This window comes from Lichenostomus cassidix, unplaced genomic scaffold, assembly GCF_008360975.1.
Source record: "Lichenostomus cassidix isolate B80296 unplaced genomic scaffold, HeHo_3.0 HiC_scaffold_879, whole genome shotgun sequence".
Taxonomy (NCBI): Eukaryota; Metazoa; Chordata; class Aves; order Passeriformes; family Meliphagidae; genus Lichenostomus; species Lichenostomus cassidix.
In genome coordinates, this window is record NW_028147568.1 from 20394 (window position 1) to 36832 (window position 16439).

General features: G+C 45.6%; 1 protein-coding gene across 1 annotated transcript; it reads left to right on the top strand.

The window, feature by feature from the left end:
* Nucleotides 1-395: 395 nt before the first annotated feature.
* LOC146422047 (26S proteasome non-ATPase regulatory subunit 8-like) lies at nt 396-13753 on the top strand. Its single transcript, XM_085046773.1, has 7 exons — nt 396-623; nt 2340-2412; nt 4664-4766; nt 6827-6992; nt 8532-8632; nt 10595-10706; nt 13547-13753. The coding sequence occupies exons 1-7, from the start codon at nt 411-413 to the stop codon at nt 13682-13684; spliced, it is 906 nt and encodes a 301-aa protein (XP_084902899.1). The 5' UTR covers nt 396-410; the 3' UTR covers nt 13685-13753.
* The last annotated feature ends 2686 nt before the right edge of the window (nt 13754-16439 follow it).

Here is a 16439-nt window from a genome sequence, read left to right on the forward strand (position 1 = left end):
CCGCGCGCCGTGACGTCACACGCAGTGACGTCACCCCCAGCCCCGCCCCGGCGGCCGCAAAGCGCGCCTGTCGCAAAGCGCGACGCGCCCGGCTCAGGCCGGGTTGCCACGACGACCGAGCGCCCCGCGGCGTTACCATGGCAACCCTCCGGGGGAATCCCCAAAAACACCCAAAATCCTCCAAATCCGCCCGAAATCCCCGCGGTTACCACGGCAACAGCCGTAAAGCGCGGGGCGGGGGTGGCGCGACGCCGTAAAGCGCGCGGGGGGTGCCGCGTTGCCAGGGAGACGCCGCGTTGCCACGGCAACCCTCCCCGGGCGGGCGCTGCCGTAAGGCTCCCCGCGTTGCTAGGAGACGGCCGGAAGGCGCGGCGGCGCTGTTTGGCGGCAGTGTCGCGTTGCGCGCAGTCATGGCGGTGCCGAACGGAGCGGCGCTGAGCGGCGCGGGAGCAGCCGGAGGCGGTTTGGGGGTCCCGGGGGGAAACCTCGGGGTCCCGGGGGGCGGGCAGGGCGGCGCGGCTGGGCTGCGGGCCGCGGCAGGGCTGTACGAGCAGCTGAAGGGCGAGTGGGGCCGCAAGAGCCCCAACCTGGCCAAGTGCGGCGAGGCGCTGGGCAGGCTGAAGGTGAGCTGGGGGGAGATGGGGGGATTCGGGAGGGGTTTGGGGGGTTTTGTGAGGGGTTTGGGGTTTTGTGAGGGGTTTGGGGGTTTATGAGGGAGTTTGGGGGTTTATGAGGATTTGGGGTTTATGAGGGTTTGGGGTTTATGGTGATTTGGGGTTTTGTGAGGATTTGGGGGTTTATGGTTGGGGGTTTTTGAGGATTTGGGGGTTTTATGAGGGAATTGGGGAGTCTGAAATTTGGGGTTTTGATGGGGAATTTGGGGTTTCATGAGGGATTTAGGGAGCGTGAGGGATTTGGGGTTTGTGAGGGATTTGGGGTTTTGTGAGGAGACTTGGGGGTTTATGAGGGTTTTGGGGTTTTGTGAGGAGATTTGGGGATTTTGTGAGGAGATTTGGGGGTTTTTTGGGGGTAGGGGGTTTTATGAGGGATTTGGGGGAGTTCGTGAGGGAATTTGGGGGTTTATGAGGGGGTTTGGGGGTTTATGAGGGTTTGGGGGTTTATGAGGGATTTGGGGTTTCATGAGGAGATTTGGGGGTTTTATGAAATTTGGGGTTTATGGGGATTTGGGGTTTGTGAGGAGATTTGGGGTTTTATGAGGGGATTTGGGGTTTTGAGGGGATTTGGGGTTTATGAGGGAGTTTGGGGTTTGGGGAGGTTCGTGAGGGGATTTGAGGTTTTCATGAGGGATTTGGGGTTTTATGAAATTTGGGGTTTCATGAGGGGATTTGGGGTTTTAGAGGGAATTTGGGGGTTTATGAGGTTTGGGGTTTTATGAGGGGATTTGGGAATTTTTATGAGGAGATTTTGGGGTTTCATGAGGGGATTTTGGGGTTCTTGTGGGGATTTTGGGGAAGTTTGAGGGGATTTTGGGGTTTCGTGAGGGGATTTGGGAATTTGGTTGAGTTCATGAGGGGATTTTGGGTCTCGTGAAGGGATTTGGAGGAGATTTGAGGGATTTGGGGATCTTGGGGAGGTTTGAGGGATTTGAGGAGGTTTTGGGAGGTTTTGGGGTCTCCCTGGGCCTCAAGGGGATCCCCAAATTTTGGGAATTCTCTGGATTTTTGGGAATCTCAACTCCTCCTCCCCGTTTCCCGTCTCAGCTGTAAACACCAATTAACCCCAAACCATTAATTAACTCCCCAATTAACTCCCTAAATGCCTAATTAACTGTGTGAATCAGGAGTGGGGAGCACTGAGATCCCCAAATCCCAAAATTCACCCCAAAATTCACCCCAAATCCCACCAGGATTCCCAAAATTCACCCCAAATCCAGTCAGAAATCCCAAAATTCACCTTAATCCCAAAATTCACCCCAAATCCAGTCAGGATCCCCAAAATTCACCCCAAATCTCACTGGAAATCCCAAAATTCACCCCAAATCTCACCAGATATCCCAAAATTCACCCCAAATCTCACCAGAAATCCCAAGATTCACCCCAAATCTCACCAGAAATCCCAAAACTCACCCCAAATCCTACTGGGAATCCCAAAATTCACCCCAAATCCAGTCAGGAACCCCAAAATTCACCCTAAATCCCCAAATTCACCCCAAATCCCACCAGGATTCCCAAAATTCACCCCAAATCCTGCTGGGAATCCCAAAATTCACCCCAAATCCTGCTGGGATTCCCAAAATTCACCCCAAATCTCACCAGAAATCCCAAAATTCTCCCCAAATCTCACCAGAAATCCCAAAATTCTCCCCAATTTCCCCTCAGGTTGCTCTGCTGGATCTGAACTTCCTCCCCACCTCGGGATCCTCCATGACCAAACAGCAGCTGATCTTGGCTCGTGAGTCCCCAAAATGTCCCCAAAATGTCCCCAAAATCAACCCCAAAATCACCCCAGAAATCCCCCTGAACCCTGCAGGATTCTCATTCCCGGAATTTCCACAAAACTCTCTGAAATTCCCACAAATTCCCACAAGATTTCTCTCAAATTCCAAGGAAATTCCCATAAAATTCCCTCAAATTTCCACAAAAACCCCTTCAACTCCACCAAAATTCCCACAAAACTACCCAAAATTCCCACAAAATTCCCACAAAATTCTCTGAAGTTCCCACCAAAATTCCCACAAAACTCCTCTCAAGTCCCATTGAAATTCCCACAAAATTCCCACTGAAATTCCCACAAAATTTCCCTCAAATCCCACAAAAATTCCCTCAAATTCCCACAAAATTCCCACAAAATTCCGTTCAAATCCACTGAAATTCCCACAAATTCCCACAAAATTTCGCTCAAATCTCATTGAAATTCTCACAAAACTCACCAAAATTCCCTCAAAATTCCTTCAAATCCCACAAAATTCTCCTCAATTCCCACAAAATTCCCACAAAACTCCCTTCAAATCCCAACGAAATTCCCACAAAACTCCCTCGAAATTCCTCCAAATGCCCCAAAATTCCCCAAAAATTCCCTCAAAATTCCTTCAATTCCCACTGAAAATTCCCTCAAAATCCCACAAAATTCCCTCAAAATCCCCACAAAACTGTCTTCAAATCCCCATGAAATCCCCTCAAAATTCCCCCTAAATTCTCTCAAAATTCCCTCAAAATTCACTGAAATTCTCTCAAGATTCCCACAAAATTCCCTTTAAATCCCACTGAAATTCCCATAAAATTGTCCCAAAATTCCCCCCAAACCCCTCAAAATTCCCACAAAATTTCCCTCAAATCCCATTGAAATTCCCACAAAATTCCCCAAAATTCCTCCAAAATTCTCTCAAAATTCCCTTCAAATCCCTCAAAATCCCCACAAAACCCCCTAAAATCCCCTCAAAACTCCCAAAATTCCCCTGAAATTCCCCCAAAATCCACTCAAATTCCCTCAGAGCTCCCCAAACTTCCCCAAAAATTCCCTCAAAATCTCTCAAAATTCCCTCAAAATTCCTTCAAATCTCCCCAAAATCCCCCCAAAACTCCCCAAAATTCTCCAAAAATTTCCTCAAAATCCCTCAAAATTTCCTCAAAACTCCCTTCAAACCCCTCCGAAATCCCCCAAAATCCCCTCAAAATTCCCCAAAATCCCTCAAAATTCCCAAAATTCCCTCAAAATTCCCTCAAAATTCCTACCAAAATTCCCAAAAAATTTTCACTAAACTCTTTTCAAATCCCCTGAAATCCCCACAAAATTCCCCCAAAATCCCCCAAAATTCTCCAAAAATCCCCTAAAATCTCCACAAAATTCCCCCAAAATTCTCCTCAATTCCCACTGAAAATTCCCTCAAAATCCCACAAAATTCCCTCAAATCCCATTGAAATTCCCACAAAATTCCCCAAAATTCCTCCAAAATTCTCTCAAAATTCCCTTCAAATCCCTCAAAATCCCCTCAAAACTCCCAAATTCCCCCAAAATTCCCTCGAAACTCCCCAAAATCCCACCAAAATTCCCCCAAAATCCCACAAAATTCCCACAAAATCCCCCAAAACCCCCCAAAACCCCCAAAATCCTTCAAAACTCCCAAATCCCACGAAATTCCCTCAAAACTCCCAAATTCCCCCCAAAATCTCCCCAAATTCCCAAAATCCTCAAAATCCCCAAAATACCCCAAAATTCCCCCAAACCCCTAATTCCCCCCAAAATTCCCCCAAATTTCTTTAAATCCCCCAAATTTCAAAATTCCCTTCAAATCCCCCAAAATCCCCTCAAACTCCCCAAACCCCCCAAAATCCCCAAAATTCCCCAAAACTCCCCAAACCCTCCAAAATCCCCCAAAATTCCCAAATTTCCTCCTGAACCTCCTCAAATTCCCCGAATTTTCTCCCAAATCCCCCCAAAATTCCCCAAAATCCACCCCAAATCCCCTTTAAAAACCCCAAATCCACCCCAGTTCCTCAGAATTTCCCCCAAAACTCCCAAATTTCTCCCCAAAACTCCCAAATTTCCTCCTGAACCTCCCCAAATTCCCAGAATTTCCCCCCAAAATTCCCAAATCCACCCCAAATCCCCCAAAATTCCCCAAAAACTCTCTTCAAACCCCCCAAAATCCCCATTTCTCTCTCTTTTTTACCCCAATCCCATTCCCATTTTTGTTTCTCCCCAGGGGACATCCTGGAGATCGGCGCCCAGTGGAGCATCCTGCGCAAGGACATTCCCTCCTTCGAGAGGTACATGGCGCAGCTCAAGTGCTACTACTTCGACTACAAGTGAGTGGAACTGGGATTTCCTGGAATTTCCAGGGTTTTCCAGGGATTTTCTGGGATTTCCAGGGGTTTTCCTGGGATTTTCTAGGAATTTCCAGGATTTTTCAGGGGTTTTCCCACCGAAATTCCCACAAAACACCCACAAAACTCCCTTCAAATCCCACCAAAATTCCCACAAAGCTCCCCAAAATCCCACAAAATTTTCACAAAATTTCCCTCCAATTCCCACCAAAATTCCTACAAAGCTCCCCGAAATTCCCACAGAATTCTCCTCAAATCCCACTGAAATTCTCACAAAATTCCCTCAAAATTCCCCCAAAATTCCCACAAGATTTCCCTCAAGTCCCACCTGAAATTCCCACAAAACTCCCTTCAAATCCCACCTGAAATTCCCAGGGATTTCCAGGGGTTTTCCTGGGATTTTCTGGGAATCCCAGGGGTTTTCTGGGAATTTCCAGGGGTTTTCCCGCTGAAATTCCCACAAAACACCCACAAAACTCCCTTCAAATCCCACCAAAATTCCTACAAAACTCACCGAAATTCCCACAAAATTCACACAAAATCTCCCTTCAAATCCCACCTGAAATTCCCACAAAAATCCCCTGAAATTCCCACAAAATTCACAACAAAACTCCCTTCAAATCCCACCTGAAATTCCCACAAAATTCCCACAAAATTTCCCTTGAAATCCACCAAAATTCCCACAAAAATCCCCTGAAATTTCCACAAAATTCCCACAAAATTCCCACAAGATTTCCCTCAAGTCCCACCTGAAATTCCCACAAAACTCCCTTCAAATCCCACCTGAAATTCCCAGGGATTTCCAGGGATTCCCAGGATTTTCCAGGATTTTTCAGGGATTCCCAGGGGTTTTCCCACCAAAATTCCCACAAAACTCCCTTCAAATCCCACAAAATCTTCACAAAATTTCTCTCCAATTCCCACCCAAAATTCCCACAAAGCCCCCCGAAATTCCCACAAAATTCACACAAAATTTCCCTTGAAATCCACCAAAATTCCCACAAAAATCCCCGAAATTCCCACAAAATTCCCCACAAAATTTCCCTCCAATTCCCACCAAAATTCCTACAAAGCTCCCCGAAATTCCCACAGAATTCTCCTCAAATCCCACTGAAATTCTCACAAATTTCCCTCAAATCCCACCTGAAATTCCCAGGGATTTTCCAGGGATTCTCCAGGGATTTTCCCGGAATTCCAGGAATTTTTCAGGGATTCCCAGGAATTCCCAGAAATTCCTAGGGATTCCCAGGGATTTTCCCACCCAAAATTCCCACAAAATTCCCACAAAATTTCCCTCAAATCCCACCAAAATTCCCACAAAATTTCCAGGGGTTTTTCAGGAATTCCTAGGGATTCCCAGGGATTTTCCAGGGGATATCCAAGATTTTCCAGGGATTCCCAGGAATTCCCAGTGATTTCCAGGGAATTTCCCACTGAAATTCCCACAAAATTCCCTTCAAATCCCCCAAAATTCCCACAGAACTCCCCAAAATTCCTCGGGATTTCCAGGGATTTTCTAGGGGTTTTCCAGGAATTTTCTGGGATTTTCCCAGGATTTTCCAGCCCATACTGATCCTGAAATCCTGCATGGATTTCCCACCCAAATTCCCACAAAACTCCCTTCAAATCCACTGAAATTCCCACAAAATTCCCAGGAATTCCCAGGGATTTTTTGGGATATTTTGGGATTCCCATCCTGACCCGCAATCCCCCAGGGAGGAACTCCCCGAATCAGCCTCTCCTCACCAGGGATTTCCTCAGGGATTTTCCAGCGATTTCCTCAGGGATTTTTTAGGATTTCCCTGGGATTTTTTTGGATTTTCCTGGGATTTCCCTGGGATTTTTTGGGATTTTCTGGGATTCCCATCCTGTCCCCCAATCCCCCAGGGAGGAACTCCCCGAATCAGCCTCTCCTCATCAGGAATTCCCAGGGATTTTTTAGGATTTCCCTGGGATTTTTTTGGATTTTCCTGGGATTTTTGGGGATTTTTTGGGATTTTCTGGGATTCCCATCCCCTGCTGACCCCAAATCCCCCACCCAGGGAGGAACTCCCCGAATCAGCCTCTCGTCACCAACTGCTGGGGCTCAACCTGCTCTTCCTGCTCTCCCAAAACCGAGTGGCAGAGTTCCACACCGAGCTGGAGAGACTGCCAGCGCCTGACATCCAGGGGAATTTATTTATCAGACATCCTGTGTCACTGGAGCAGGTTTGGGGTTTGTTTTATGGGATTTTTATGGGATTTTTGGGGGATTTTTGGGGGTTTTTGGGGTGATTTGGGGTGATTTGGGTCAGAGTTCCACACCGAGCTGGAGAGACTGCCAGCGCCTGATATCCAGGGGAATTTATTTATCAGACATCCTGTGTCACTGGAGCAGGTTTGGGGTTTATTTTGGGGGATTTTTATGGGATTTTGGGGTGATTTGGGGTGAATTTGGGGTGATTTGGGTCAGAGTTCCACACCGAGCTGGAGAGACTGCCAGCGCCTGACATCCAGGGGAATTTATTTATCAGACATCCTGTGTCATTAGAGCAGGTTTGGGGTTTATTTTATGGGATTTTTGGGGGATTTTCTGGGATTTTTGGGGGTTTTTGGGGGATTTTTGGGGTGAATTTGGGGGATTTGGGTCAGAGTTCCACACCGAGCTGGAGAGACTGCCAGCGCCTGACATCCAGGGGAATTTATTTATCAGACATCCTGTGTCCCTGGAGCAGGTTTGGGGTTTATTTTGGGGGATTTTTGGGGGTTTTTCTGGGATTTTTTTGGGATTTTTTGGGGTTTTTGGGTGATTTGGGGGGTTTTTGGGGTGATTTGGGTCAGAGTTCCACACCGAGCTGGAGAGACTGCCGGCGCCTGACATCCAGGGGAATTTATTTATCAGACATCCTGTGTCCTTGGAGCAGGTTTGGGGTTTATTTTATGGGGATTTTCTGGGATTTTTGGGGGTTTTTGGGGTGAATTTGGGGATTTTGGGGTGATTTGGGATGGAGTTCCACACCGAGCTGGAGAGACTGCCAGCGCCTGATATACAGGGGAATTTATTTATCAGACATCCTGTGTCCCTGGAGCAGGTTTGGGGTTCATTTTGGGGGATTTTTATGGGATTTTGGGGTGAATTTGGGGGATTTTGGGGTGATTTGGGTCAGAGTTCCACACCGAGCTGGAGAGACTGCCAGCGCCTGATATCCAGGGGAATTTATTTATCAGGCATCCTGTGTCCCTGGAGCAGGTTTGGGGTTTGTTTTATGGGATTTTCTGGGGTTTTCTGGGATTTTTTGGGGATTTTTGGGGGTTTTTGGAATTTTGGGGGATTTGTGGGGATTTTCTGGGGATTTTGGGGGATTTTCTGGGAATTTTGGGGGATTTTTGGGGTTTTTTGGGGGAATTTGAGGGGATTTGGGTGGGTTTGGGAAGAATTTCAGGGAATTTTGGAGTGAATTTTGGGATGAATTCGGGGTGAATTTGAGGGAGTTTTGGGATGAATTTGGGAGAGGATTTGGGATGAATTTGGGGGAATTTTGGGGTGAATTTGGGGGGGAAAAAAACCCATTTTAAAGCCATTTTACCCCAATTTTTAAGCTTTTTTCCCCGTTCTTAAGTTGCTCTCTCCCATTTTTGGGGTGTTTTGCCTCATTTTTGGGTTTTTAACCCAATTTTTTGTACATTTTGCCCATTTTTGGGGTTTTTAACCCAGTTTTTTTTTACATTTTGCCCATTTTTGGGGTTTTTCTCCTCATTTTTTCCCAGTACCTGATGGAGGGAAGTTACAACAAAGTGTTTCTGGCGAAAGGAAACATCCCAGCTGAGAGTTACACTTTCTTCATCGACATCCTGCTGGACACCATCAGGTGTGGGACCCCAAATACCCCAAAATCACCCCAAAAATACCCCAAAGTCATCCTAAATCATCCTAAATCATCCCAAAATCATGCTAAATCATCCTAAATCATCCCAAAATCACCCCAAAGCCACCCCAAAACCATCCTAAATCATCCCAAAACCACCCCAAAGCCATCCTGAACCCCAAATCCCACCCAAAATACCCCAAAATCCCAGAAATCCCACCCCAAAATACCCCAAAACCACCCCAAAATTATCCTAAATCATCCCAAAACCACCCCAAAATCATCCTGAAACCCAAATCCCAGAAATTCCACCCAAAACCACCCCAAAATCCCCCCAAAACCACCCCAAAGTCATACTAAAGCATCCCAAAATCACCCCAAATCCCAGAAATCCCACCCAAAATACCCCAAAACCACCCCAAAGCCATCCTAAAGCATCCCAAAACCACCCCAAAGTCATCCTGAAACCCAAATCCCAAAAATCCCACCCAAAATCCACCCAAAATCACCCCAAAATCATCCTAAATCCTAGAAATCCGACCCAAAATATCCCAAAACCACCCCAAAATCCCATCTGAACCCCCAAAATTCCCATTTAAACCCCCAAAATCCCATCTAAACCCCCAAGTTCCCCTCTAGAGCCACCCCAAAATCCCTCTGAACCACCCGAAAATCCCATTTAACCACCCCAAAATCCCATTGAACACCCCTAAAATCCCCTCTGAGTCCCCAAAATCCCATCTCAACCCCCAAAATTCCCATCTAAACCACCCCAAAATCCCTTCTGAGCCCCAAAATCCCCTTTAAAGCCCCAAAATCCTATCTAAACCCCCAAAATCCCCTCTGAGCCCCAAAATCCCATTGAAAACCCCAAAACCCCTTCTGAGTCCCCAAAATCCCATCTAAACCTTCAAATTCCCCTCTGAGCCACCCCAAAATCCCTCAAATCCACCCCAAACCACCCCAAAATCCCATCTGAACCCCCTAAATTCCTCTCTGAGTCCCCAAAATCCTCTCTAAACCACCCCAAAGTCCCCTCTGAGCCCCAAAATCCCATTCAAAACCCCTAAAATCCCATAGAAAACCCTAGAATCCCATTGAAAACCCCCAAAACCCATTGAAAACCCCAAAAATCCCATCTAAATCACCCCAAAATCCCATTTAAATCACCCCAAAATCCCATCTAAACCCCCAAAATCCCATTGAAAACCCCAAATTCCCATCTAAACCACTCCAAAATCCCATCTAAATACCCCAAAATCCCATTGAAAACCCCAAAAATCCCATCTAAACCCCCAAATCCCATTGAAAACCCCTAAAATCCCATTGAAAACCCCAAAAATCCCATCTAAATCACCCCAAAATCCCATTCAAAACCCCAAAAATCCCATTGAAAACCCCAAAATCCCATTAAAAATCCCATCTAAACCCCCAAATCCCATTGAAAACCCCTAAAATCCCATCTAAACCCCCAAATCCCATTGAAAACCCCAAAAATCCCATCTAAACCACTCCAAAATCCCATCTAAACCCCCAAAATCCCATTGAAAACCCCAAAAATCCCATCTAAATCACCCCAAAATCCCATTTTAATCACCCCAAAATCCCATCTAAACCCCCAAATCCCATTGAAAACCCCAAAAATCCCATTGAAAACCCCAAAAATCCCATCTAAACCCCCAAAATCCCATTGAAAACCCCAAATTCCCATCTAAACCCCCAAAAATCCCATCTAAACCACCCCAAAATCCCATCTAAACCCCCAAAATCCCATTGAAAACCCTAAAATCCCATTGAAAACCCCAAAAATCCCATCTAAATCACCCCAAAATCCCATCTAAACCCCCAAATTCCCATCTAAATCACCCCAAAATCCCATCTAAACCCCCAAAATCCCATTGAAAACCCCAAATTCCCATCTAAACCCCCAAAAATCCCATTTAACCCCCAAAAATCCCATTCCAGGGACGAGATCGCGGGCTGCATCGAGGCTGCTTACGAGAGAATCCTTTTTCCCGAAGCTGCCAGAATTCTGTTCTTCAGCTCTCCCCGGAAAATGACTGACTACGCCAAGAAGGTACAGGAGCACCCCAAAAACACACTGAAATACCCCAAAAATACCCTGAAACACCCCGAAACACCCCAAAAACACCCTGAAATACCAAAAAACACCCTGAAATACCCCAAAAACACCCTGAAATCACCCCAAAAACATCCCAAATCACCCTGAAATACCAAAAAACACCCCAAAAATACCCTGAAATACCCCAAAAATACGCCAAAACACCCCGAAATGACCCCAAAAACACCCCAAAACACCCTGAAATACCCCAAAAACATCCCAAATCACCCTGAAATACCCCAGAAACACCCCAAAATAACCCAGAAACACTCTGAAATGCCCCAAAATAACCCTGAAACACCCCAAAATACCCCAAAAATACCCTGAAATACCCCAAAAACACCCCAAAACCACCCTGAAACACCTCAAAATAACCCAGAAACATCCCAAAATAACCCAGAAACACCCCAAAAATACCCCAGAAACACCCTGAAACACGCCAAAAATACCCCAAAACCGCCCTGAAACACCTCAAATCACCCTGAAATACCCCAAAATAACCCAGAAACATCCCAAAATGACCCCAAACCACCCCAAAATACTCCAAAATCACCCCAAAATACCCCAGAACTGCCCTGAAATGCAGCAAAGCTGCCTGAACCACCCCAAAATCCACCCCAAAAAGCCTAAAACACCTCAAAATCACCCAAACCCCCCAATATGTGCCCCAAACCCCCCAAAATCTGCACCAAATCCCCCAAACCTTCCTTAAACACCCCAAAATCTGCCCCAAATCCTCTCCAATCCCCTCAAATGCCCCAATATCCCCCCAAACCTCCTCCAGACCCACGAAACCTTCCCCAAATCCCCCAAAATCTGCCCCAAACCTTCCTTAAACACCCCAAAATCTGCTCCAAACCCCCCAATCTGTACCCCAAATCTCCTCCAGTCCCCAAACCCCCTCCAGAGCCCCCAAACCTCCCAAAATCTGCCCTAAACACCCCAAAATCTGCCCCAAATCCTCCAAACCCCCTCAATATCCCCCCCCAAATCCTCCAGACCCACCAAACTCCTCCTAACCCCCAAAATCTGCCCCAAAACCCCACAAAATCTGCCCTAAAACCCCAAAATCTGCCCCAAACCACCCCAAACCTTCCTTAAACCCTCCAAAATCTGCCCCAAACCCCTCAATCTCTACCCCAAACTCCCCCAAACCCCATTTTTTGTGTTTTTCTCCCCATTCCAGCGGGGTTGGGTTCTGGGTCCCTCCAACTACTACAGCTTCGGGGGGAGGCAGCAGAAAGCTGAGGATCCCCAAATCCCCAAAATCTGCCCCAAATTCCCCCAAATCTGCCCCAAATCCCCCAAAATCTGCCCCAAATCCTCTCCAATCTCCTCCAAACCCCCCAAAATCTGCCCCAAACTCCCCCTAACCCCATTTTTTTCCTGTTTTTTGTCTTTTTCTCCCCATTTCAGCGGGGTTGGGTTCTGGGTCCCTCCAACTACTACAGCTTCGGGGGGAGGCAGCAGAAAGCTGAGGATCCCCAAATCCCCCAAAATCTGCCCCAAATCCCCCAAAATCTGCCCCAAAACCCCACAAAATCTGCCCCAAATCCTCTCCAGTCTCCTCCAAACCCCACAAAATCTGCCCCAAACCACCCCAAAACCCCCAATCTCTACCCCAAACCTCCTCCAGAGCCACCAAACTCCCCCTAACCCCACAAAATCTGCCCCAAACCTTCCTTAAACACCCCAAAATCTGCCCCAAACCCACCAAAATCTGCCCCAAATCCCCCAAAATCTGCCCCAAACCCACCAAAATCTACCCCAAACCTCCTCCAGAGCCACCAAACTCTCCCTAACCCCACAAAATCTGCCCTAAATCACCCCAAACCTTCCTTAAACACCCCAAAATCTGCCCCAAATCCCCCAGAATCTGCCCCAAACCACCCAACCTTCAACCCCCAAATCTGCCCCAAATCCCCAATATCTGCCCCAAACCTTCCTTCAACACCCCAAAATCTCCCCAAACCCTCCAAAATCTACCCCAAATCCTCCAGACCCACCAAACTCCTCCTAACCCCACAAAAATCTGCCCCAAATCCCCAGAATCTGCCCCAAACCACCCCAAACCTTCCCCAAAGCACCCCAAATCTGCCCTAAATCCTCTCCAATCCCCTAAACCTCCTCCAGACCCACCAAACCTTCCCGAAACCCCAAAATCTGCCCCTAATCACCTAAAATCTGCCCCAAACCACCCCAATCCTTCCCCAAACCCCCAAAATCTGCCCTAAAAGCCTACAAAATTCTCCCTCCCAAACTCCCCAAAATCTGCCCTCTAAATCCTCTAATCCCAATATTCCCAAACCTTCTCCAGACCCACCAAACTTTCCCCAAATTCCCCAAAATCTGCCCCAAATCCTCTCCAGACCCACCAAACCACCCCAAACCACCCCAAACACCCCAAAATCTGCCCCAATAACCCCATTTTTTCTGTTTTTTCCCCATTTTTTCTGTTTTTCTCCCCATTCCAGCGGGGTTGGGTTCTGGGTCCCTCCAACTACTACAGCTTCGGGGGGAGGCAGCAGAAAGCTGAGGATCCCCAAATCCCCCAAATCTGCCCCAAATTCCCCCAAATCCCCCAAAATCTGCCCCAAATCCCCCAAAATCTGCCCCAAATCCTCTCCAATCCCCCCAAACCTCCTCCAGACCCACCAAACCTTCCCGAAACCCCCAAAATCTGCCCCAAATCACCTAAAATCTGCCCCAAACCTTCCTTAAACCCCCCAAAATCTGCCCCAAACTCCCCCTAACCCCATTTTTTCCTGTTTTTTCTGTTTTCTCCCCATTTCCAGCGGGGTTGGGTTCTGGGTCCCTCCAACTACTACAGCTTTGGGGGGAGGCAGCAGAAAGCTGAGGATCCCCAAATCCCCTCGACAGAACTGGCGACACAAGTCATCGAGTACGCCCGGCAGCTGGAGATGATCGTCTGAAAAAAACCCCAAAAAATCCTCATTTCGGACCCCCAGAGCCCAAAAATCCCAATTCCCCTTCGCTCTGAATTTTTGCCTTTTTTTGGGATTTTTTTCTGATTTTTTTTCCGATTTTTTTCTGATTTTTTTGGAATTTTTTCCGATTTTTTTTGGATTTTTTTCCGATTTTTTTTCGGGTTTCGTTGTGGTTTTTTGGGGGTTTTAAAGTGGTTTTTTGGGGGTTTTAAAGTGGTTTTTTTGGGGGTTTTAAAGTGGTTTTTTGGGGGTTTTGAAGGTTTAATGTGGTTTCTTTTTGGGTTTTAGTTCTTTAAAGGTGATTTGGGGGATCAGAGTGATTTTCCCCATACTGAGATCCCAAAATCTCAATTTATTCCCTTTTTCCCCAAAAAAATCCCAATTTATTCCCCTTTTTTCCACCCAAAGCTCCCAATTTATTCCCTTTTTTCTACCCAAAAATCCCAATTTATTCCATTTTTTCCACCAAAATTCTCAATTTATTCCCTTTTTTCCCCAAAACCCAATTTATTCCTTTTCCACCCAAAAATCCCAATTTATTCCCTTTTTTCCCTAAAAAAATCCCAATTTATTCCCTTTTTCCCCAAAATTCCCATTTTATTCCCATTTTTCCCTAAAAAAATCCCAATTTATCCCCATTTTTCCCCCAAAACTCCCAATTTATTCCCTTTTTTCCACCCAAAAATCCCAATTTATTCCCTTTTTCCACCCAAAATCTCAATTTATTCCCTTTTGCCCCCAAAACTCCCAATTTATTCCCATTTTTCCACCCAAAAAAATCCCAATTTATTCCTTTTTCCCCCAAAAATCCCAATTTATTCCTTTTTTCCCCTAAAAAATCTCAATTTATTCCCTTTTTTCCCCAAAAAATCCCAATTTATTCCCTTTTTTCCACCCAAAAATCCCAATTTATTCTCTTTTTCCCCAAAAAAAATCTCAATTTATTCCCATTTTTCCCCCCAAAATCCGAATTTATTCCCTTTTTCCACCCAAAATTCCCAATTTATTCCATTTTTTTCCCTAAAAAATCCCAATTTATTCCCTTTTTCCCCCCAAAATTCCCAATTTATCCCCTTTTTTCACCAAAAATCCCAATTTATTCCCATTTTTCCACCCAAAAATCCCAATTTATTCCCTTTTTGCCCCCAAAACTCCCAATTTATTCCCATTTTTCCACCCAAAAAAATCCCAATTTATTCCTTTTTCCCCCAAAAATCCCAATTTATTCCTTTTTTCCCCAAAAAAAATCTAAATTTATTCCCATTTTTCCCCCCAAAATCCCAATTTATTCCCTTTTTCCCCAAAAAATCCCAATTTTTTCCCATTTTCCTCCCATTTTGTTGCTGTTTGGGTTATTCAGTCATATAAAAAACTTTTTTTTTGGGGAATCTCCACGTCAGGAACCCCAAAATCCCCAAAACCCCAAATTCCCCTGGAATTCCTTTAACATTTTGGGGGATTTTGGGTTCCAGAGGTTCCTTTGTGGGGCTGAGCCCCGAAAATGGAAAATTAATTACAGATTTGGGTCAAAAATAAAGTGCTGCAGGCGAAGGGAGGCAGTTTGGGGACATTCGGGGACATTCTGGGTCATTTTGGGTCCATTTGGGTCAATTTTGGGTCATTTTGGGGTCATTTTGGTCCATTTAGGGTCATTTTGGGTCATTTTGGGTCCATTTTTGGGTCATTTTGTGTCAATTTTGGGTCATTTTGGGTCATTTTGGGTCCATTTGGGTCATTTTGGGTCCATTTGGGGTCATTTTTGGGCCCATTTTGGTCCATTTTTGGGTCATTTAGGGTCATTTTGGGTCATTTAGGGTCATTTTGGGTCCATTTGGGTCATTTGGGGACATTTTGGGTCCATTTTGGGTCATTTTGGGCACATTTGGGTCATTTTGGGTCATTTTGGGTCATTTTAGTCACATTTTGGGTCATTTTAGTCACATTTTAATCACATTTTGGGTCATTTTGGGTCATTTTAGGTACATTTTGGGGTCTTTTTGGGTCATTTTGGGTCATTTTGGGGTCATTTTAGGTCCATTTGGGTCAATTTTAGGTCCATTTGGGGTCATTTTGGGGTTTTTTTGGGTCATTTTGGGGACATTTTGGGGTCATTTGGGATCATTTAGGGTCTTTTTGGGTCATTTTGGGCACATTTTGGGTCATTTTGGGTCATTTTTGTCACATTTTGGGTCATTTTGGGTCATTTTTGTCACATTTTGGGTCATTTTGGGTCATTTTAATCACATTTTGGGTCATTTTAGGTCATTTTTTTCACATTTTGGGTCATTTTGGGTCATTTTGGGTCAATTTTGGGTCATTTTGGGTCAATTTTTGTCAATTTTGGGTCATTTTAGGTCAATTTTGGGTCATTTTGGGCAATTTTGGGTCATTTTGGTAATTTTTGTGCAGATTTTGGGTGAATTTTGGGTCATTTTTTCACATTTTGGGTCATTTTGGGGTTTTTTTGGGTCATTTTGGGTTTTTTTAGGGTCATTTTGGGGTCTTTTGGGGTCATTTTGGGATCATTTTGGGTCTATTGTGGGTCATTTTGGGCCATTTGGTGTAATTTTGTGTCCATTTTGGGTCATTTTGGGTCATTTTGGTCACATTTTGGGTCATTTTGAGTCATTTTGGGTAATTTTGGGTCATTTTAGTCACATTTTGGGTCATTTTGGGTCATTTTGGGTCCATTTTTGGGTCATTTTGGGGTCATTTTGGGGTCATTTAGGGTCCATTTTAG

What these genes read in the sequence shown, in the direction of transcription:
- LOC146422047 (XM_085046773.1), top strand. Translation starts at nt 411, where the DNA reads ATGGCGGTGCCGAACGGAGCGGCGCTGAGCGGCGCGGGAGCAGCCGGA. An exon ending in AGGCGCTGGGCAGGCTGAAG is followed by an intron (nt 624 to 2,339) that starts GTGAGCTGGGGG and finishes ATTTCCCCTCAG; the next exon opens with GTTGCTCTGCTGGATCTGAA. An exon ending in ACAGCAGCTGATCTTGGCTC is followed by an intron (nt 2,413 to 4,663) that starts GTGAGTCCCCAA and finishes GTTTCTCCCCAG; the next exon opens with GGGACATCCTGGAGATCGGC.